Below are 24197 nucleotides of genomic sequence, written 5' to 3' on the forward strand. Positions count from 1 at the left end.
GCTAATTCAGGTTGACATACTGAGTACATGAAAGCAGTGATTTTGGTCATCTATGTGCTTAGATCATGTTCAATTTTCATAAGTACAATATCGAATGACATTTCAGCTATTGTACATGAATGTAACAGAGGTATGTCAACATTCTTTCTAATGCGCATGCTGCAAATGCAAACAACTTCGCCTTACACCTCTCTCTCTCTCTCTCTCTCTCTCTCTCTCTCTCGTTAATATCTGTAGAGCGCCCCCTCAAAGCAGTCTGGTCTACTATGATGTCCATTGGAACATATTTGTCTCTTTCCGATATGAGTCGAATAGCTTCGACTCTAATATTCTCGTTCAACCAGACTATCGCGTGATTGAAAGAAATGTTTGTTGTCGAGGGTGTGGTGAATAACTGTTTGTCTCGTCATTTCACGTAAATTCATGTAAAGCATTGACAGAAAAAGTGAGAATTTGTCTCTTCATGCGAATATAGAAATATTTTAGAAGATGCATATCTTGATGAACATAGTTGCAGAAAAAATGTGCTTGTAAATAAATATACCCATATAAATGTGCTTGTAAATAAATATACCCATACAAATGTGCTTGTAAATAAATATACCACACAAATGTGCTTGTAAAATAATATATACCCATACAAATGTGCTTGTAAATAAATATACCCATACAAATGTGCCCATACAAATGTACCCATATAAATGTACCCATACAAATGTACCCATATAAATGTACCATATAAATGTGCTTGTAAATAAATATACCCATACAAATGTGCTTGTAAATAAATATACCACACAAATGTGCTTGTAAAATAATATATACCCATACAAATGTGCCTGTAAATAAATATACCCACACAAATGTTATTGTAAATAAATATACCGATACAAATGTGCTTGTAAATAAATATACCCATATAAATATACCCATATAAATGTGCTTGTAAATAAATATACCCATGCAAATGTCCTTGTAAATAAATATACCCATACAAATGTGCTTGTAAATAAATATACCCATGCTTGTAAATAAATATACCCTTGCAAATGTGCTTGTAAATAAATATACCCACAAGTAGTTAAGTGGGATACCCTAGGGACAATGGGACTTAGCATTAAAAAGACCCCTGGGACACTCTAGGGACAATGGAAATTTAACATGGAGAAAAATCGTGGGTCACTCTAGGGACAATGGGAATTAAACATAGAGTTTGGGACTGTCTAGGGACAATGGGAAATTAACATGGGAATAGAGTTTGGGTTTGTCTAGGGACAAGGGGAATTGAATATGGGATTTTTTTTTATTTTTTTTTAAAAAAAGTTTTTTTTAAATTTAAATTTAAATTTAAATTTAGAAAAGGGGTAGGCAATGGAAAGGCTATCTCTTTTCGAGAAATATGGCTGGCCCTGAAAAGGGCCTTTGGGTTTTCTTCTGCTTCTAGTTTCGTCTTTTTCTCCACCAAGTTCTTATTTTATCTCCAACACTCTTTCTCTTCTTTTCTTTCTTTTTTTTCTCCTGCTCTTCTTTCTTCTTCTCTTCCTCCTCTTCTTTCTTCCTCTTCTCATTTTCTTCTTCTTTTTCAATCTTTTCGTTCCATTTGCTTATTCTTATTCTTTCCTCTTCATCCTCCTTCTCCTCCTTTATCTCTTTCATGACACCACTAATCTTGTCCTTTACCTTTTTTAAGTTATTAATTTCCATCTTTACACGATGGGGACTATAGGAATAATGGTCTTCAACCAGTCTTATCAACATCTGCTCCATCATTCCTAAGTTGTCTAAAACGTCTTGTAATGTTTGTATTTTGTCCATTTGGTTAGAAGCCATCTTCTTTTTTATTCTTTGCAGAATGGTTTGAACGACGAATACTGTGGGTTCTTATACTTAAAACGCGTACGTGAAGGAAAACATCCCCCTAAAACGTAAAATTGATCTTACCTAGATCATGACCAAACAACGCGCGGACGTGAAGGAAAACATCCCCTACTTTTTCATTTCATATAATAAAACCCAAACTATACTCTCCACATACGCTAAGAAACAATAAACAAATCCATAATCTACTATCCACACAATCGTACGTGAGCGGGTACAAACACAAACACACAAACACAAACACACAAACACATACGCTAAGAAACAATAAACAAAATCCATAATCTACTATCCTCACAATCGTACGTGAGCGCTTACAAAACCCAAACTATACTCTTCACATACGCTAAGAAACAATAAACAAATCCATTATCTACTATCCACACAATCGTACGTGAGCGGGTACAAACACAAACACACAAACACAAACACACAAACACATACGCTAAGAAACAATAAACAAATCCATAATCTACTATCCACACAATCGTACGTGAGCGGTTACAAAACCCAAACTATACTCTCCACATACGCTAAGAAACAATAAACAAAATCCATAATCTACTATCCACACAATCGTACGTGAGCGGTTACAAAACCCAAACTATACTCTCCACATACGCTAAGAAACAATAAAGAAACCCATAATCTACTATTCACACAAACATACCTTAGCTCTTACAAGCACCAACACACAAACACATACCCTCACACTATCTTAGAAAAGAGTTAGTGTTTATATTCACACTACTCTACCTACACATTGGCAAATTGATGGTTATTTCTTTTCTAGAGTATTGGGTAGCCCTGAAAAGGGCTGTTTTTTTGGAACTTCATGGACACCTGGTTAATGGTGGCACCTTCCAGGCCTGGCGCCACATACACATCTTATCCCCCAGTTACTTTTTACTTTTTTGGGGGAGAGAGCAGAGGCAGGATATGTCGCTTCAGAATCCCAATTTTCGCTCTCTGGGATTCTGAAATTTATTCTTCTTCTCTTCTTTTCCTTCTCCTCCTCCTCTTCTTTGTTTATTCTCTCCTCCTCTTTGTATCTTCTTTCCTCTTCTTCTTCTTCTTTATATCTTCTCTCCTCCTCTTCTTTTTTTCTTCTTTCCTCCTCCTCTCTTATCCTTCCCTCCTCCACAATGGCTTCCGCGGCCAGTTCATTCAACAGGCGCCTGGCATATTCCAGATGCACATGAAGTTCCAACAGTTTAGACAGTCTCGTGTTCATTTTTGGTGTTGATCAATCAACAAGGGTAGCTAGACTGCCCAGCGAGTTTCAATTTATAGTGAAAGCGCGGACGTGAAGGAAAACATCCCCCTAAAAATCATAAAATTGATGTTACCTACATCATGACCAAAAACAACAACGCGCGGACCTAAAAGAAACACTCACTCACTTTTTTATGCTACCCATCACTATTTTAAAATTTTTTATAAATCACTTCATTAGACTATCCACATACGCAAAGCAATCCAATCTAACTCCAAATATACACCTCAAACACCAAAAAAAACATGATTTTAATCTACTATTCATACCAACTTACTTAAGCACTTACTAACACACAAACACATACCCTCACATTTTTTAAAAAAGAGTTAGTGTTTATTTTCACACTACTCTACCTACACACATTGGCAAATCGATCGTTATTTCTTTTCTAGAGTATTGGGGTAGCCCTGAAAAGGGCTGTTTTTTTTTGTTTGCTATGGCATTCTTTTTTTAGTTTCTAAGAATGCGATGTCCTCTGAGGATAGACTTTCTGGCGATAGGTCTGCTTCTTCGGAAAGAAAAGAAGAACTCTTTGGTGTCGATACGGCAATCGACAAAGCCTCTGTCAGGTTCAGGTTGCTGCTGTTGCTGCTCTTGTTGTTGTTGTTGCTGCTGTCTCTGAAGTCTGTACTTCTCTGTCCATTCTTCTTTTTCCCTGTTCATTTCTTCTCTGAAGAGCTCTTCTATCAGGTCTTCAGTGATTTTTAACATTCTCACATTCTCTATTTCTTCTGGCTTCGGTATCAGACTGTGTCTGACCCTATGCAAATTCACGTAGGCTTCGTTGAGTTTAGCTAGTTTGGAGCACATCTTCTTAGGAGGATGAGTCGACAATGGATGGTTAGACTGGAAACAACCCGGTTCTTAAAGTTAAAGCGCGGACGTGAAGGAAAACATCCCCCACACGGTTTTTGAGTCGCAACGTTTAGTGAGTGTCATGAGAGGGATAGTAAGAAATGAAAGAGCATCAATCCAACATTCTTATAGCTAAACAAAAGACAAAGGCATTTTTTTTCAAAACACAACATTTTTTATTCAAAAATCACTTAACACTAAACAACAACTCTAACATTTTTAACAATAATCCAACAATATAACATCAAACAATTTTTTTCAAAAGACAACATTTTTTTATTCAAAAATCACTTAACACTAAACAACAAGAACTCTAACATTTTTTAACAATAATCCAACACTAAAAGTTTCTCCACTAGGTAAAGAGGGATAACAGTCTTCCATGGTTTCTAGTAATCTAGGATGACTTCTCTCAAACTGTTGATTTCTATGGTATTATCGAATTCTGCATACAGGATGACGTTCACCGTTTCATCAGGGTCTCGGTCTTTAAACTGAATTTCCACACGAATCTGGCCGGATTTTATAGGGTGGAAATGTCCCTCGTCGCTGCCTTGGTCTGGAGTGAAATCGAAAGCCCACAAAGCGTAGCCTCCTGCATAATCCTCGTACGTAATACCGTGACTGGTATTGGTTCCTAACTGTCCGGTGGCTTCGTACAGGGACAAGTACGATCTCAAGTAATTCTTCTTGGTAAAGTCAGGTTCGAAAGGTCGGGTACACAAGGTCTTGCCATCGCGACTGACTTCGATTTTGGACACGCCAAAGTGTTGAAAGTAGAAAGGATTTTTTTCGGCAGCTCCGTTGAAGGCTGTATTCTCGACGATACCAACGATCAAACGTTTGGGTAACTGTCCTTGGAACAGATGATCTTCGATCATGGATCGCTGTCCCTTGGGAATGGTGAAGGTTTTCACTTCCACGCGTCGTATGGGATACTTGGCGGTCGTTCTACTCAACGTCTGACTGATATCGTTTCCCACTTTAGGTAACACTTCCACACGGCGTACGTAGAGTCTGGCTTCTAGGATTTTGGTTTTGTAACCGTCACTATCAGCCATCAAATGGAAAGCGGCACTGCTACGATTCAGTCTCAGGCGGACATCCACCCCGTTCAGCAAATACTTTTCTTGCAACCACATGTCCAAATGCAAACGATCCATCAGTTCTAAACTTGTGTCGGCTCCCGTGATTCTCTTTCTTCGTTCTACAAATCCATCATTGTTGTCTTTCTTTTCATCAGTTTCCAATATTTCAAACTTGGTAGGTTCGTCAGCTTCCCATACCACACAGGTATTGAGATGAGTGTTCTTGGCATCTATTCCGTACGTCAAGAGATTTTCCAGGTAGGCACGATAAGGGTAAGTATCCATGCTGCTACTGACCAGTTTGTTATTCAAGTACAAGTCCACTCCACTGAACAAGGAATGCATGAAATTGTTGACGGGAGCTACTGCTTCATCGTCTATAGCACCTCCAGTCTTATCTAGAATTTTGACTTTCAGGTACAAGTAACTGCTATTCAGATCGATGTAATCTTCGGGCTGTCCTTTGATTTCAAACTCGATGGGAGCGGAATCGGTCAGTGAGGAGACGGGGTGAAATTCCACCCACTGGGATTCTTGCATGGTCATCATGGTAGGGGGCATGGCAAACAGATCCAGTTCCGTCTTGGAACAAGCGCAAGATTCTCGGTGCATCATTTTTTTGTCTCTTTTCTCAATAATCGAAAACGTCTAAGTCTCGAACGGTTCTTCTTTTCTTGGCCTTTCTCGCTTGAAGTCTGGTGAAAGGGTGTTTTCTTCGTCGTCTCTTTCTGCCTTGTCCTTGCTGAATGCCTGACTCGGTAGCGTGTAGGGCATTTATAGGTGTTTCTCGTTGGCCTAAAATGTCTTTGCCCGTTTGCAGCAAGACATTTTTGCCTGCCCTCATGAAGGCTTCTTTAGGGTTTTGTTTGTCGATGATGACATTTTGGAGAAATTCTTTGCCTTGCGTCAGTGCCGCATCTTTCAAGGCGTGCAATCCGCGAGTCACCATCGGTTTCAACACCGGGGCCACCGAACGAAAGGCCGATTTTAACATGTCTCCTAAACCGTCTCCTCGCTGTCGAGCAACCCCTCGGTACACTGGATACATGACTTACTTACGAGTCGTGAGAGAACCGTTTTCGAAAATGGAGTTTCACCGTGACTTTTCTTTGGTGAATGGAATATTTTGTCCCAGATCTCCTTTTATAGCAATGTTGAAGCTTTCAGAAACACGACATTAAACCTGGAGGTTATGGTGCTGACCAAATGTTGACCACTAAAATAATAGCCTAGGGGAATGAACAAGTGATAGGTGGTGTACTTTTGTGTACGGGTTTTCTTGTCATATTTGACATTGCTATCCATCCACTGTTGCATTTGCTCGTCATGAACTTCCACATCAAAAAAATTTTGATTGGGAAGGACATTGAGGACTTGGGTCAGGTGAATCATTTCTACTAAAGCCACTTCCCAATGGGCTTCGTGATCTAACTGGATGGCCTGAGGTAATTTGGCCGTGTAACAGCACAATGTGTTCTTGGGAAACACCTCCATGGAACTGTCACTGGGTAAAGTTAAGTAAAATTGGTTTTGGTGACTCATAATTCTAGAGTTCTGTGGCTGTCCGAGGGGTTACTGGACGTCAGAGGCGTGTCTCCGTCTAAAATGGGGTTCTGGTTGTGATTGAAGTGGTGTCTGGCACTGGCACTGGACACAAGGTTCCCGGGGTTCCCGTTCGAGGTGAATTTCAGGGAGGGATTAGGAAGCAGGTAACCGATGCAACTGCTCAATAAAATGGTCCACAATTGTTTGTCTCCTTGTTGCAAACTCAAATTGGCGATGGCTGCCCCGATGACACAATACACCACGAAGATTTGGCAGAAAAAGACGATTTGCGTTTTAGGCACACGTTCTCCACACCACACCCACAAGGGTTGTTTTTGTAAATCTTGCACAGAAGGACTAGGGGAAGGAGGAGTGGTCGACGTAGCTGCGTATGCTGTGTGAAAAGGCATGATGGTCACTTCTTTTTATAGTCGATGACTTGCGAAGCGTCGATCCAAGAATCAAAACTGGGCGGATATCCTTTCCAACGTACTTTGACATCTTTGACACGTCGTTTGCCCACTTTACGGGTTCTGCGTTCGAGAATGCTTTCGATGTCGTACACGTCGTCTTCTTTTTTGGTCACACGTTGTAACTCGGGCAAATAAAACGTTCCTTTGAGCACTTCTCCGTTCATGTCATCCAATTTATAGACGGCAGGATGACGGCCATGCACTCGTCCAGTGACACGAAACAATTCGGTCGTCCAGTTAGGTAAGTAACCTTTGTCGAAAGTGCGTTTGGTTTTGCCAATGCGCACCCAATCTCCTACGGCCAACTCTCCACTTTTCTTGGGGACAGCCCTCGTCGGGGACGTACCAAACAGGCGCTCAAACACCAACACTTCGTTCTCGGGAGTCACGTCTTGCGGGGCACGTCCCATGCTTCGATGGTAAGATTGGTTGTACGCTTGCACCAGGTGCGGTAAGATGTCGATGTACTTCAGAGTGTGGTGATGCGTAAAATATTTCCACATGCGTTCTTTCAAAGTGCGTTGAAAACGTTCCACGATGCTGGCTTTGGTTTCGGGATTCTCGATGGTAAAAAAAATGAATGTCACGTTTCTTTAATTCTTTTTGGAAAGCTTGGTTCAGAAATTCGGTACCTTTGTCCGTTTGCCATCGAAGAGGGTGACGACCGCTTTGTTTCAACACTCGTTGCAGGGCTCGCACTAACTCGCTGCTCGATTTGGAAGTCAAGGGCACGACCCAGGCAAATTTCGAAAAGACGTCGATGACACAAAACAAATATTTGTAGCCACGATTGTAGCTGGCCAAATGAGAGACATCGGCTAAATCGGCTTGCCATTGATGATCGATGCCTTCCACTCGGGTGCGACTTCTGGCAAACTTGCGTCGAATGGGTTTGTGTAAAGTGTAGGTAGCTTGTTCTTGTAACCATCGTTGCACTTGAGGTAAACGGAGACTTTTCAGTCGAGTTTTGGCAGCACGATACAATTTTTGAACTCCTGCGTAACCTGCAGGATGCGAGGGATCGTAGTAAATGCTGGCTAAGACTTTTTCCATTTTTTTTTGTGTTGGTTGGTGTGTTAATAAGACACCCACTCTTGGAGGATGCTACTCTTTTTCTCTTGGGGTATTTTCTTGGATTGCAATGCTTTGCGTGTGCGGCCAGCAATAGCCGTCGAAGAGGAGAAGAATGTCTGAGCGGGGGATATCGGTTCTTGTTTCACTTCTGTCTTCACTTCTGTCTTCACTTTCTTTTTCTCTTGTGAGGAAGAAGGGGTGGCCATCATCTTTTTAATCCATCCAATTCTGGAGGTAGGTGGTGTTGTTAACTTGCGTACTTTTTCTGGTGGAGTTTGAAACCCTTCCTCTTCTTCTCCTTTTTCTGTCTTGGTCACGGGTACTGGTGGTACTGGTACTGGTACTGGTACTGGTGATGGTGCTGGACTTTTCATCAAGGTCTTAAAATCTTTCAGAGTGGGTAGAGCTGTTTCGTCTAAAGCTTTCTGGTGAAAGAGTTGCAGTCTTTGCAAGAGTTGACCGTACTTTTGCGATTTTTCTGTTTCGGACAAATCTTGGCGATCCATCAAGGACTGCAATTCGTGTTGTAACTGGGACATCTCGCTCAAATGGGGATTGGGAGGTAAATGCGGGGTGCGTTGTTCTTGCCACCGATGGTATTCCATCCATCGTTTGTAAGGCACTAAAGCTAGTTTTCGTCCTTCCATGGGGTTGTCAAGGGTCGATTCTGAGATCTTGGGACTTCCGAAGGCCTTTTTATCTTGCTCCCACCAGTCCTCCCAACATGGTTCCCAAGACTCCTTTCAGTATATGGCCTAACAAGAGAGGTAAAATACCTCCACGTTGCACTAACATCTTCTTTTTTTGACGAATGGGAATTTTCTTTCGAACCATTTGGCGAAGAACGTGACGATGTTTGCTTAAGCATTGTTTCTGGTGTTTGGACAAAGGGATCGTGCCTTTCAAAACGTTCAAACAACATTCGCACACGGTATCGATGACCTCTTTGGAGGCCGTTTGAATGAGTTTTTTTCGTAGGGGTGGAGAAGCTTTGGACAGGACAGATAACATGTCCCCATGTTTGGCTAAACGTGGTGGCAGTCCTTTCCTTTTCTTTCCTTGGGGTTTTCTGGAGGGTGACATCTTTGAACCTTCAGGACCACCGAAAAAACACTGATACCCGACTTGGTCACAGGCCTTTTTTATACTGGAACGCGTCGCCACTGATTGTCTTTACGTCGTATCAGTTTGAGGACAGGCATGACACGTCGTGCAGGGGTACGCAACGGACTAAATCGAGCCAGTTCTTGCTTGGACAAATCCAGTAAACTTTGTAACATGCCCGATCTTTCTTGAACTTTGATTTTGGGAGAAGGTAATTTATGAGCAGCAGCCACTGCATCTAAATTGGAAGGTCCTGCCACTGGGGAAGTTCTTTTGGGGGTCATCAACGGAGAAGTTCTTGGTGTGATCAACGTCTCCAAGTACTCTTCAGTTCTGGGTGTCATTAACGGAGAAGTGGACAAACGTGAAGCTGCCGGAGACGCAGTCACCGCTGTGGCAGGTCGTGGTTTGCGAGTGTAAGGTTGCGTCCTGGCCGAAGTGCCTCTCTTGCGACTAGTTTTCTGTGGACTTTTCTTTTTCTGGGGGCTTCTTTTCTTTTTCCGGGGTGGTGTCTGGTCAGAGGAGGGTCCTGCCACTGGAGAAGTTCTCCTTGGGGACCTGGTCTTTTTCTTGTTGGGGCTTCGTTGGACTTTTGTCTTGGGTATAACTTTGGGGGCATTAGGATCCCATCTTAAGAGTGAGCGAATGATGACCCCTCCTAGAGTACCGCTCCCTCCAGGTTTCAAAATGATTTGTTTTTTGGTTTGAGTGTCGATGCGGGGATCGGCCAGTTGGACCAAAGCGACTTTGTTTCGATCGAAAAAGCGTTTGGTTTGATGAGGAATCTGAATGATTCCTTGGAGTAATTGACGTGCCGTCACCGTGAACCATCGTAAGACTTCTTTGAAACTAGCTTCTAAGACACGAGCTCGTGTTTGTGGATCTTTTTCTCGACTGATGCCATACAAGGCACGAATCAATTTGACGGGAAGATGCGACTGAAGGGACGTCATGTTCGCACTGAGAGTGAGACAGACGAAAAAGGGTCTGAGGTTTTTATAGATTTTTTATGGGGAGTGAAATGAAGTCGAGGACGGAGACGTGTACAGGACAGGCCCTCCGTCTTGGCACCAGTGGTGAAACAAGTGGGTACGATATCGCAAATCCTCGGGAGTCGTAGGTTTCAAATCGAAGAGTAAATAGGCGTGTGGAGTTTGAGTGGCATCGTCGTACGCCTGAGTCAGCCAAGGCGTTCCTAACTGTTTGGCTAAGACTTGCACTTGCGATTTATCTCGAGGGCTTTTAAACAAGACCACGTAATGCGCATTGAGACTGATGGTGCGATGGGCTTTACTTTGTTGAAACAAATTTTGGGTGATATAAACGACAGTGGCATTACGGTGATGCCCTTTGCGCGTGAACCACAGTTTAATTTCTTCTTCGTCTTCTCCTAACATGTCGTCGAAAATGACCAAATGGGTTAGACGGGAGTCAGAGACGATGCCGTCGTCTTCTTTAGGAATGCCTTGCACAAACACGATGGAATCGCCTTGACTTTCTCGCAAGAGGCTGTACGCCGATTGCCACTCTTTGTAACACCACACGATTCGTTGAGGGGGTCGATCGATCAAATGATGTTTATGTTCGATCAAACGTTTGACGAATTCGGTTTTGCCTGAACCGCTAGGTCCAGCAATGAGCATGTAAAAGGGATGGCGAAGATACAAAGCCTCCCAACTGGCACGATCTAAGTGTTCGTCGATGACTTTGACAGTAGAGGAAGAGGGAGCAGAGACAGCAGAGGTAGCCATGGTGTGAGAAATGTCACTTGTGACACGAAAAACAAACAAGACAAGAGTTTATATACTTTTTCAGAACACGTTTATTGAATGTTTCAAACATGAATACGAAAGACAAAAATGCATAAAAGCCAAAGGCTTAAGTACAAGAATAAAAGGCACATAATAACCATGAACGTGGAATAAACACAAGTGTCTGTACAACATGTTTTGGGTAAAGTTCTAACCAGTTCTATAGTAGGGGTAAGGTCACACAAGTGTCCTCCCGAAAGGGTCTTTCAGGCCTGTCCACGACAGTCCTGTCCTGGGTGACGGGTTCTTCTGGCACCGTCACTAACACAGGTTGAAAAGTAACTTTTTTCCTTGAATAACTCTCGTGCATACTGGGCCACCTCTTGTGTCCAAGCCTCAAAACCCTGGTCTCGGTGATGTCCAACATTTGACTCCTAACCAATCTGGTTTCTTCTTCGTCAACGACATGGTAAGTTACTTCAATGAACAATGAACTGTCGATCTTGCCTAGGGTTCCTTTTCATATACAGACCAATACCGACGTGACCGTACGGTAAGGTGAAGTGATTGGGAAGTCGCACTCGCTTCTGGTATACAATTTGATAGACTTTTTCCAAGGGTCGACTGACGATGTGGTGAGTGGGTAAACGTACAATCTTGTTCGGTTGATAGGTGGTCACTTTAAAGTTTCCATCCTCTCCCGATTGCAAGGCTTCTTTCAATACCCCAAAGTTGACCACTCGACTGGTACGATGATTCAGAGTCAGTCCTTTCACTTTGCACGTCGTGTGCACTTCTCCTTGTTTGTCCCGGTATTCGTAGCCGTAATTTTTGGGACCACCACTGACGAAACTTAGAATCTTGTCGTCGGGATGCTCGTCTGTCCAGGCTCCTAAACGGTCTCCTTCGATGTCAGGGTGCTGTTGAATCGGGTGATGGATGTAAATGCAACTGTCCGTGTCAAAGTACAGGACGCGTTCTTCTAACAGTTCTAAAGCTTCGTACAATTTTAAGCGAGCATGAGCTGTCACGTAAGCCGCAATGATGACATTTCCAAAAGGGTCGTCTTGTACAAAGTCCAGATCTTCTTCGTAATTGACCAAGATCAAATCCTCTCGAACGACGTCCACGTGTTTCATGTATTTGGTTTTGTCGTGAATCATCTGGAAGTAGCGGGAAGGTTCTGTCAAATATTCCGTCTTGGGTAAACACGGTCGTTGTGCCATTTTACCCCACAAGCAATTTAACATCACTTTGGCAAACGATCGCCTGCCTTCGTTTTTTTCGATGTGGTCTAAAGAGATGCCTTCTTGTGCGTAGTATTTCTCTTTGAATTGTATTTGGTCTTCGGGAGTGTGACACCAGGAAGGATAGCCGCTGGCTTCTTGTTTCAGTTTCAAAAAGGCATCCACGTAGTCGGCGAAAATGCCTTTCTGAGTAGGGTCACCCTTGTGGTACTGTTGTGTCTTGGGAAAGTGGCAAATTTCGTACACTTCTAACAGTTGGTATCCCATGTCCAGAGCTTTGAACAATTCCACGCTGACCCAGGTTCCCGTCAAGGCACGTTCTTCCTGGCTGTGATGGCAAGGTTGGTCCTGGTTGCACGTTTCGGCACAAGTACGGCACAATGGAAACATCAGTTTGCCTTGACAATGGTGAGGTAAGACGGGATGGTATAGGTTCGTGGGAGGCAAAACTTTACACTTGATCAAGCCTTCGTATTGTCGAATGTTTTTCAGGTCGATGTGTTCCGTGAACAATTGCGGGTGCCCTACAGGAAAGCGACAATATTTGCACACGTAGGGATACAGCGAACACACGTCCAAGTATTTGATTTCTTCTCCTTTCTCTTCGTCGGCTTGGTACAGCAAACAGGTGGCATTGGTCCTTCCCCCGTACAAACTATCCCTCGGGTTCAGCGGGTCCATGAACTGGTAACTTTCCACGAGGCGTTTAAACTCGGGATCGGTTTTCAAACGGTGATCGTACTCGTGTTCCCACATTTCCACCACTTGGCATCCTTGCTGTTCTAATTTTAGGCGTCGCTGACAAGTGTCCTGGTACAAGTCTTCCATGGTTCGTTGCAAAAACTGATTTTTAGTGTCACGGTCAGGGTAACAGACGGGACATCCGTGAAATAAGCAACCGTTAAACTCGTACACGATCTTGGGGTTTTCTAAGTCCCAGCCATCTACCGAATACGTTCCGATGGTCTTTTCGCCTCCTCCGTTGCGGGCATGCTGAATCCATTTGTCTTCCTTGTCGCACAAGTAATGTAACCAACGTAGGGCTTTGACCGAGTATTGATGCTTGACATAGTGGGTCGTTTGAGGACTGATGACAGCCACGGTGTTTTCAGGCATGAATCGTTGGCGGTACACTAAGGAACACGCTTTGGCAATGGTGCAAGCTTCTTTCAAAGGATCGACCCCTCCGTGTTCCATGAACAGTTCTCGAAATTTTCCACAGCAACGCCGTAAAATGTCCACGTCGGAACGACAATACTTTAACATTTCTTCCTGAAAGTCGAAAGGGTCCGAGGCGTGAGCCTGGTACCAAGCGTAGAAAGCTTCTCGTTGTTCGGTACGCATGTTGTCGGGGTCGTAATAGTGAGCCTCAGGCAAATGGGGTAGAACAGCATGTTGATTGGCTTCCGTATTGAAAAAGTGTGGAAAGTACCCTTTAGCCATTTCTGTCATTCCAAACGTTTTAGGCATTCGGCTCAAAGGCATGGCCAAGTAACTCATCGAATCTTTAAACTGTACTTGTCCCACTTGCATGAAAATGATTTTGGCTCCGTTCAAAATCACTTTAGGACGTTCGGTGCCATGTTCCGTATAGTACCTCAAAAGAAACTGTCCATCGTATCCGGAGAAATTGTGAGCCATCACCGTGGCATGACGATGACAATCTCCGTAACGTTCGATGTCCTCTTGGCTCCACGTCTTGTCGATGGGGTCTAAGACCCATTGGGCAAAATCGGCTAACGTGTTTGGTCCCCGAAAGATTTTTTCACGCCCTCCAGGAATCTTGCTGCAGTGAGGGCAATGACTGAAGATAGGTTCTTGAATGCACTTCTCGCACGCTCGATGAGCCACGCAGAAATTAGGGATGTGAATGCCAGTCTCTTGCATGCATTCGAAATCGAAAAAGATGAAATTGCCTTTCTTCTTGTGACCGTCCTCTTTCTCTGGTGGGGGTTGGTATTTTTGCACGTAGCATTCGTGTTCCAAGTCCACGATGTGGTGACAAATGTGACATTTTTTCTTTCCTCGACATACGTGTGCCTTGGCATTGTTGGTAAGTATGCCTTGTCCACAGGTAGGGCACAATCTCAGGAGTTGACAAGCACATTTCTGCTGTGAACCTTGCGTCTTCAGATGTTGCTGGTAACAGGCAGGGCTGACAAACGTACGCAGACAAGTTGAACAAGGCACTGGTTCTTCGCTCAGACAGGGTGGAGAGGCCAAACATCCTGGGCATTTCAATCCACAATGCTTGTGTTGCTCTCGATTGTTATAACCATAGTCACATTTCTCACAATAATAACCGTATCCCAGGAATCCAGTGATACTGGTAATGGTATCGAAATGGTCATCGTGATGATAGACATGAATGTATTTTCCGTCCTTAAAGTCTTGGCCTCGAAACAACAGAGACCCGCGCATTTCTTGAGGGTGCACTTTCAAGGTGTAGCGTGGAGCTAGGGCATCTTGCAATTTTTGCATCTCAGGAATGCCACAGGGTGTGTCTTTGGACAGGCCAGCTTGTTGCAACAGGAGTTCTGCTTCGTTTCGTTGTTTGGTTCGGTTCGATTTTCGAATGTTCTCCCAGGTTCTTTTCCATTCTACCGTGTCGTTCTTGTTGGCATAGGTTCGTCCCACCACGATGGCACGGGCTAAGCACATCTGGTCTTGAGGGTTGTTAATTCGGACGAGACTTGTTTTGGTGTTGCGAAGGTCGTCCACCAATAACATCTTTTTGCGTCCTGTCCCTTGAGGAAGAGAGATGTGAGCCATTTTCAGTGTGGCTTTACCATCGGTGATGTCAAACTGGTCATTAGATTGTTGTACGTGTTCAATCTTGTCCATGACTTTGGAAGGGGTTAGTTCTGCGGGTCTGCTAAACTCGATCCAAACAGGGGATTTCAAACCGTCGTGATCTATGGATAGTGTCAAGCGATCGTCTTCTTTGGGTTGACATTGTCGCTTGAGTGAGGTGAGCAAAGAATCCCACATCTCGGTGATAAACCCTTCTGCTTTCTCCAAGGGTACGTCGGCCTTGAAATCTTTAAACTTCACCGTGTAGGTGTAAGCCGTGGTTCTAAATTTTCTAGAGGAGCGCTTTTCCGTCTCTCGAATGGAATAGTACTTTTCAGGGTTGACTAAGGGTGGTGAACTTGGTTTAGAGGGTTCGGATTCTGGTTCACTCATGTCCTCTTCAAAATCACTGGCATGAATCTGTGCCAAGATTTCAGCCCTGGTACGAGGCGATAGATCACGTTTCTGCCTCTTACTTTCTTCTTCTTCTTTCTTCTCGAATGAATGGGATCGTTTCATCTTGAGTGCAAAACGTCAAATGACTCAAGTTTAAACACCACAGACTAATTTATAGTCTTGGCAAACCAGCGTATATAAAAAGGGTGTGTGTCTTGTCCTTTCACTATTCATTTCACTCTCAAGCTGAGCACAACGATGGAAGAGACTACCCAGATGGAACGTTTCGTCAGAGCTTTGCGAGGGGTCATTAGAAAATTCTCTTCAGACCAGCCGACGGACTACTCTCCTTCCTTTCGAGATAAAAGTCAAGATACTTGCTATATCTGTCAGAAGAAAGGGCATTGGTCTTCAGAGTGTCCAGACCGTCAAAAAAGAACAAACACAGGGACTAAAAGAGACAAAAGTCAAGATACCTGTTATTATTGTAAAGAAAAAGGACATTGGTCTCCAGATTGCCCAAAAAAGAAACAAGAGGAGTCAGAAGAAAAGAAGGATTCTTCAGAAGAAGAGAGGGATTCTTCGGAAGAAGAGAGGGATTCTTCAGAGGAAGAAGAGGAAGAAAGAAGACAGGTGAAGAAAAAGAAACAGGAGAAGAAAAGAAGAAGGGAAGAAAATGAGGTAAAAACGGTGAAGAAATTCAAAAAACAGAGAGACTAAACAAGGAGAAAGAAGAAGTCAATGAACTTTTAATTAAAGTGTTCTGTGGTGAATTGTGAATTGGATTGTAAAAAAATGGATAAAAGAATACATGAATGATATAAGGTAAGTGTCTTTGAGTTTTGATTTTAAAATAAGAAGCTACACTCACGCACTCATACACAGACACGTACTATAAGGGTAAAATGGGTGGGGTTTATTTTTGAGTTATTGGCAAATTGAAATTCTGATTCTTTTCGAGAAATGTGGGTGGCCCTGAAAAGGGCCTTTTTATTTTGGTGTAGGGGTGAGTTTAACCAATCAACTTTAACTGCCTTAAGCCTTTGCCACGGCCAAGGCCTACTTCTGATGATTGGGTTGAAATCACTAAGGGTGGTACGACAGGCTTAGTCACAGGGTTGGCGTGTTTAGCTCGGGAAGGTCGTATTCTCTTCGGTCGTGATAAAGAAGTCTGATACATTTGTTTCAGACTTCTTAACTCCGCTAAAATGTCCAACAGTACCGTAGCCGTTTGATTTTCACCCTCTTGTTTCTTTGCTGCTACTTCTTCTTGCTGTTGTTGCTGTTGTTTTTTTCTTACCTCTTCTTGTTGCTGTTGCTGTTGCTGTAGGAGAAAAGCTTGTTCCGCTTCCTTTTGTCGTTGCATAAATTTCTCCAATTCTTCTTTCTGTCTCTGTCTAAAATTCTCCACTTGCGGTAATGAAGAAGGTAACGAAGGTTCTGGAACAAATTCTTGCGAGGTAAGAAAATCCACAAAATCCCAGTGTACCTCTTCTGAAAGTAAGTCCGGGTTCCCTTGGGCAGTCTCCCCTGCTGATGCACCCCAATGGATCGTTTTCTGAGTTTCCTTCATGTTGAATCACTGTCGCATAGATTGACTGCACACAAGCGCTAACGAATCTATATAGACCACGTGACGTCACAGACTGCTCTCTTCGGATTGGATGCGAGCTGACTGAATTTTGTAACGCGTGTTCGGATTGGTGAATGAATTCAATCCGTTTCAATCCTTCCTGTACCTATAAATAAGCACAGTTCACTGCATTGATTCACCTATTCTCGTCGCTTCAAGATGTGGACCACAGTTGAGTCATCCACCCTTGTGTCTTCCATGATGTTTAGGACAGACATGCTCATGTATGTCAGGTCCAAGTGGACTGTTGTTGATAGGACAGATACTAGTCAATGGATGAGGAGAGTTTACATAGAAAGACAAGGATGTCTCAAGAGGGTACTTGTGTATGGACCTGTAGTTAGAAGGAGTTTAAGAAGAAGAAGAAGAAGATGTGACAGATGCCATCTATGTTAATATTAATATTAACATAACCCAAAGGCCCTTTTCAGGGCCAGCCATATTTCTCGAAAAAAGATAGCCTTTCCATTGCCTACCCCTTTTCTAAATTTAAATTTAAATTTAAATTTAAAAAAAACTTTTTAAAAAAAAAAAAAAAAAATCCCATATTCAATTTCCCTTGTCCCTAGACAAACCCAAACTCTATTCCCATGTTAATTTCCCATTGTCCCTAGACAGTCCCAAACTCTATGTTAAATTCCCATTGTCCCTAGAGTGACCCACGATTTTTCTCCATGTTAAATTTCCATTGTCCCTAGAGTGTCCCAGGGGTCTTTTTAATGCTAAGTCCCATTGTCCCTAGGGTATCCCACTTAACTACTCCCACACAAATGTGCTTGTAAATAAATATACCCATACAAATGTGCTTGTAAATAAATATACCCATACAAATGTGCTTGTAAATAAATATACCCACACAAATGTGCTTGTAAATAAATATACCCATACAAATGTACTTGTAAATAAATATACCCATACAAATGTGCCCATACAAATGTACCCATATGAATGTACCCATATAAATGTGCTTATAAATAAATATACCCATACAAAAGTGCTTGTAAATAAATATACCACACAAATGTGCTTGTAAAATAATATATACCCATACAAATGTGCCTGTAAATAAATATACCCAAACAAATGTTATTGTAAATAAATATACCGATACAAATGTGCTTGTAAATAAATATACCCATATAAATATACCCATATAAATGTGCTTGTAAATAAATATACCCATGCAAATGTGCTTGTAAATAAATATACCCACACAAATGTGCTTGTAAATAAATATACCCATACAAATGTGCTTGTAAATAAATATACCCATGCAAATGTGCTTGTAAATAAATATACCCACACAAATGTACTTGTAAATAAATATACCCACACAAATGTGCTTGTAAATAAATATACCCATACAAATATGTTTGCAAATAAATGTACCCATACAAATGTGGTTTACACATGATGGTAATGTAAAATAAATTCAAAGTACACATTCTTGTAATAAAACTGACCCGCAAAATTAAGAAAGTATGTCTTAATAAGGTGACATCATGAATGTAATTTTAAAAGAACATTATTCTTTATTTACATTTATGTTTTTCTCTATAAAGCTGACTTGAATTTTTCCATTATAGTTGTGTATTTTGGGCGGGCTGTTTGATGATTGCATTCACTTCAACGGGTAAGCATTGTTTGACTTGTATTGGACACTTTATATATTTACTGATACCCTGCTACTCGCATACGTCATCATCAAATTATACACGATTAGCCATTCGAAATCTTCACCTTTACATGTCTGACTTCACTTTTGCATGTCTGACTTCACTTTTGCATGTCTGACTTCACTTTTACACGTCTGACTTCACTTTTACATGTCTGACTTCACTTTTGCATGTCTGACTTCACTTTTGCATGTCTGACTTCACTTTTACACGTCTGACTTCACTTTTACATGTCTGACTTCACTTTTCCATGTCTGACTTCACTTTTACACATCTGACTTCACTTTTGCATGTCTGACTTCACTTTTGCATGTCTGACTTCATACTTTGCTTCAACTCCTTGTGGAGATTTAATAAACTTTCACGTCATGGTTTTGTTAGTTTAAAGCTAAAAAAGACATTCGAGATAAGTTTCAGAGAATGAGAATTTAAAAGTTATACAAGTTTTGAATGGTATTAAACAACGTACAAGGATTAGATTAGAGGTAATAATAAGACGTAAAAACAGCTATAACATTCATGGTTTGATGTGGTACAACAATCCAGCTCACCTGGCTGTACAAGTTCCGGAAGGGCATTCCATCGATTAGTAGTCATTGTCCATCGATCAGTGGTCATTGTCCATCGATCAGTGGTCGTTGTCCATCGAGAAATGGTCATTGTCCATTGAGAAATGGTCATTGTCCATCGAGAAATGGTCATTGTCCGTCGAGAAATGGTCATTGGAAAAAGGAGTAAATATATGGCATTCTTATCAGTATGGTATAATCCAATAGTCATGGAATAGTTGTATCTTGATAGATTGTAGCTTAAGTAGATGTCCGATGGCATTGGTGTTGTCACAATACCATGTACAATATTTTGAAAATTGAATTGGGCGTGCCGATCACCCTCTCAGATCCAGACATCCGTCTTGCCAGTCCAATCCGACATCTTGGACACACTTAAGTTGTATCAATAATCACCTAGATCCCAACATAAGCCATTATTTAGAAAGGTCATTTTGATGTTTCTTTTTTAGAATATGGGCTTCAAATAATGAAAAATATTTAGTATTTTAGAATATAGGTCTCATATAATGAACAATATTCAATGTTTGATTCGACTAAGGTTTTAAAAGCAACCGCTTTTATTCTTTTAATTTCTAATTTCTTTTAATGAAGCCATGTGTGAGATTTGCTGATTTAGTAATTTTATCTAAATTATTATTGATTATCACCTGGATTTTTAGCATGATTGGCAATTTACAAAACTTGTTAATGCGGGAAGTATTATGTGGGTATATGGTTTCTTGATGTAATGACCTGCAGTACATCACGTTTTCCTAAACTAATTCCACATCTCTCTTCTTCTCTTCTACAATTATAAAGCATGTGTTTCATGTTTACTGAACAATTACATTTTTTCGGTACATAGGCCTACTATTTTGCACGTGGTACATTATATATCCTTAATAATTCAGGTACTTGCATGATTCTAGATCAAGGGTAGCCAGTACTCTGTCGATTCGGACTTATTTTATCCATCTCTCTGAAGCAGTGCGCTTTTTTTCGCAGTTATAGGAGGAATTCCGTCTCTTCCGCATATTATTTGGGTGGTACCTTCTTTTGGATGAATTTTTCAAGACTGGCAATATATTAATAAGTGTAATTTTATTTAATTCTTTGTTCATATCTGGCTTATTCTCTCAGATGTATTGGAAAATACTTGATTTGCTCAGATTTATTGTCGGTAATTTGTCATCTAATTAAAATTGAAACCCAAGACAAATTATTGAAAAATCGCATACCTGATTTCATTGCCTTCTTATGGATTTGTTTGCATAAGAACAGAGAAACAACGAATATGAAATGGAAATGGAGCCGGACATCAAAGATATTTTAAAGCCAGCCCAGAATATCCCGTGATCTCCCGCAATACCCACTTACTACAGAGAAGAAAGAATGGGGAAATTTACTCGCTAATATTCAAATATGAGTAAAATATTTTTTAAAAAGTCCACAAGTACGTTTTGATCAGTACGATGAGATACCATATTGTCTTGCACAAGGAATTTTTGCATGAATGAAATGGATTATTCAATATGTCCCGACGATTCTGCTTCTCGCATTCTCTTCTTTCCATTTTTGATTTATAAATAATGTGTTCACTTAGATTGTAATAATTGTACTTATGATTTTTCAAAAATGGCTAAGATTTGTGACAGCTCTAAATGTATTCTGCATTTAAATTCACTCGAATTTAATGTTTAATTATTTTTTAAAAGCCCCTGTTGACTTTTTGAAAGGCTTTAACAGGATATGAACAAATCTATTTTTAAACTTGATTTTTAAAGAAAGGATGGTGAACTATGGCTTGTGACACTTTGTTTGGCATTTTTGAGAATTAGTAATACTTTAAAACAAGTGATATTTTATTGCATATCATTAGATAAATCGAACCTTTTTCTTCAGTGGATTGCAATACAGGGTGTCCTTCCAAATTCTCGTATGATAAGTTGTTTAAACCGTTACTGCCTTACCTTGTGTTTGAGTTAACCAAGAATTATTTATATGAGTACGGATTGTTGTTGGACAAAATGTGCCTTGTCTTGTGTCCGAATTAAGCAGGGACTATTTACATGAGTACGGAATGTTGCTGGATCAGGTGTACATTATTTAGTGATTTAATTACCCCAAGACTATGTATATGAGTACGGACTGTTGCTGGATAAAGAAACTTATTTTGTGTCTGTCTTGAAGAAGGATCATTTATATGAGTGCGGACTGTTGCTGGATAATGTGTGCCTTGGGTATGAGTTAACCAATTACTATTTTTATAAGTGCGGACTGTTGCAGGATAAAGTGTGCCTTGGGTATGAGTTAACCAATTACTATTTTTATGAGTACGGACTGTTGCTGGATAATGTGTGCCTTGGGTATGAGTTAACCAATTACTATTTATATGAGTACGGACTGTTGCTGGATAAAGTGTGCCTTGGGTATTAGTTAACCAATTACTATTTATATGAGTACGGACTGTTGCTGGATAAAGTGTGCCTTATTTTGTGTCTAAGTTAACCAATGACTGTTTAAATGAATACGGACTGTTGATTGATAAAGGGTGGCTTAGGTCTGAGTTATCCAATGACTATTTTCATGAGTACGGACTGTTACTGGATAAAGTGTGCCTTGTCTTGTGTCTGAGTTTACCAGGGACAATATGTATCAGTAAGGACTGTTACACATTATTGTGTTATAGTTAAGCACGGACCATTCACATGAGTACGGACTGTTACTGGATAAAGTGTGCCTTGTCTTGTGTCTGACTTTACCAGGGACAATATGTATGAGTAAGGACTGTTACACATTATTGTGTTATAGTTAAGCACGGACCATTCACATGAGTACGGACTGTTACTGGATAAAGTGTGTCTTGTTTCGCCTCCGAGTTAACATGGGACAATTTATATTTGTACGGTCTGTACTGGATAAAGTGTGCCTTATAGTGTCTGAGTTAAGCAAGGACTATTTACATGACTACGCATTGTTGCTGAATAACGTCTGCCTTATGCAATATAGTCTAACTTCGTGCATATTTCATGCTGTTTTGGTTCTTTAATCTCTCTCGCAATATGTATAAAGTTTAATAATCTTGGATAAAGGCTGTAATATATTTAACTTTCTTCAGTCGTTTGCTTATGAAAGGGACTAACTGTGATCGACAATTGCAGTTTTTAGTCTGGCTCGTTTACTAATTGTGAAAATATCATCACGGCGAAATGATCCGGTAATTTATGAAAATAATGCCACCAAGTCTAAGTCATCAAATATTTTATCAAAATAATCAATAATGCAACATTTTTACCCCAAAGTCTTACCGGTCTAGTAAGCCTCATCTAATAAAGTCTTTAATGATTTTCAAAACACCCCTAATTCCATTTTTTTTTAGAAACACATACATGCATTTCAGATAGATTGATATGTATACTTCAGACGCGTCCGTTAGATGCGGATATATTTCTATAAATTCTCATTTAAAATGTAGTTTTCCTCCTACAGGGACCCCCTGGTTAATATGTCCCGGCCTGCTTTTTGTCGATGGGGGTGGCTTCGTCTTCATTCTTACAAGCAGTCAGGTAAATACGATCGTAATTTCTTTTTTGGCTAACCATATTCACAATAAGCAAAATATGCTTTGAAAATACTCAGATCAATTAAAGTGTGTGTGTGTGTGTGTGTGTGTGTGTGTGTGTGTGTGTGAATTGGATTTTTAACGTAGCTTTAACAATTTTTCAGTCATATCGTTACGATGTCTGCAATGTGGCAGCTTATAGTGATGTTAGCACTGGGGCATCATGCCGCAGATATGTAGCATGATGTCCCATCCAGTCACATTATCCTGACACCAGGCTGACCAGTCCTAACACTAACCTGTTAATGCTGAGCGCCAATCAATTAAAGTAACAAGATCGCTAGTTTATCAACAATTTACAGGCTGTTTATCAAGTAATTATGTCTTATTGTGCCCATCTTTGAACTTTTCTGGCTAATCCAGAATACTTGCTTGCTTCAACATTTTATGTTTGTTATGGGGGGGGGGGGTTTCTCTTTTAATTATTATTATAAAAGCTGATGACTATATTTTGCAGGTCGCAAATCTATATACCAAGCAATCATCGACAGTTTTAGGTCTTCTCAATGGCCTCATGGACTCCTCATCAGTGATACAGCAAGCCGTAAAGGTAAGCAATGAATCCTTGGGACTTACGGATCTGTAATATTCTATTCAATACAATGTGCTTTATAAATCCGTAGCTCACCTACTTAAGTATATTCACTACAACCGCTTTATATTTTTCAAAAAACAAAAATAGCATGGTAATGGTAACATTGAAAGCTTCAACAAGTAGAATTCAAAATACGACTGACGCCTAATGATACTTCATGTCTTTATAAAACAGCTGGCTTATGGAGTAGGAATACAGAGACAGATGGCATACTTCTTCATTCTCGGAATATCAGGAATGTCGGTGATCAGCACCTTCCTCCTCTTACCAAAAACTTTCATAAAGAAGAAATTTGAGACCAACGAGATGAAGTCTCTAGGTGAGCTGTACATAAATTATTTACACCATTATGATTGTTTCAATTCTAGCCTTTAGTATTTAGCATTTAGTATTACAATTAGTACAATTAGTATTTAGCCTAATTCTAAGTATGAAGTTCTATTAAAGTTTTTTTTTCCCCTCTTCACTGAAAGTAGTAGGAGGCTTTTCATAACAAAATCACTTTTAAAAATGAAGAGCGCTAGACTTGCATAATGAAATATTTCTCAGTTGTATGAGTTTTTACAGCCGGTTAGTCTTTAAACTGCAGTATGCAAAAAAAAATGTTAACCTAAAAAAAAAGTAGAGTTATATTAAT

At 40.8% G+C, this 24197-nt stretch overlaps 1 protein-coding gene across 1 annotated transcript in view; it reads left to right on the top strand.

The window, feature by feature from the left end:
* Nucleotides 1-24197, top strand: part of LOC149802422 (equilibrative nucleobase transporter 1-like) — a 234691-nt gene that overhangs the window by 146030 nt on the left and 64464 nt on the right. Inside the window, exons 4-7 of the mRNA XM_089951629.1 lie at nucleotides 18703-18749; nucleotides 22833-22909; nucleotides 23423-23515; nucleotides 23735-23879. Of these exons, the coding sequence (XP_089807755.1) occupies nucleotides 18703-18749; nucleotides 22833-22909; nucleotides 23423-23515; nucleotides 23735-23879 (362 nt within the window). The remainder of the gene's footprint in view (nucleotides 1-18702; nucleotides 18750-22832; nucleotides 22910-23422; nucleotides 23516-23734; nucleotides 23880-24197) is intronic.

This window comes from Sinohyriopsis cumingii, chromosome 3 (genome assembly GCF_028554795.1).
Source record: "Sinohyriopsis cumingii isolate HCF-2022 chromosome 3, ASM2855479v2, whole genome shotgun sequence".
NCBI lineage: Eukaryota > Metazoa > Mollusca > Bivalvia > Unionida > Unionidae > Sinohyriopsis > Sinohyriopsis cumingii.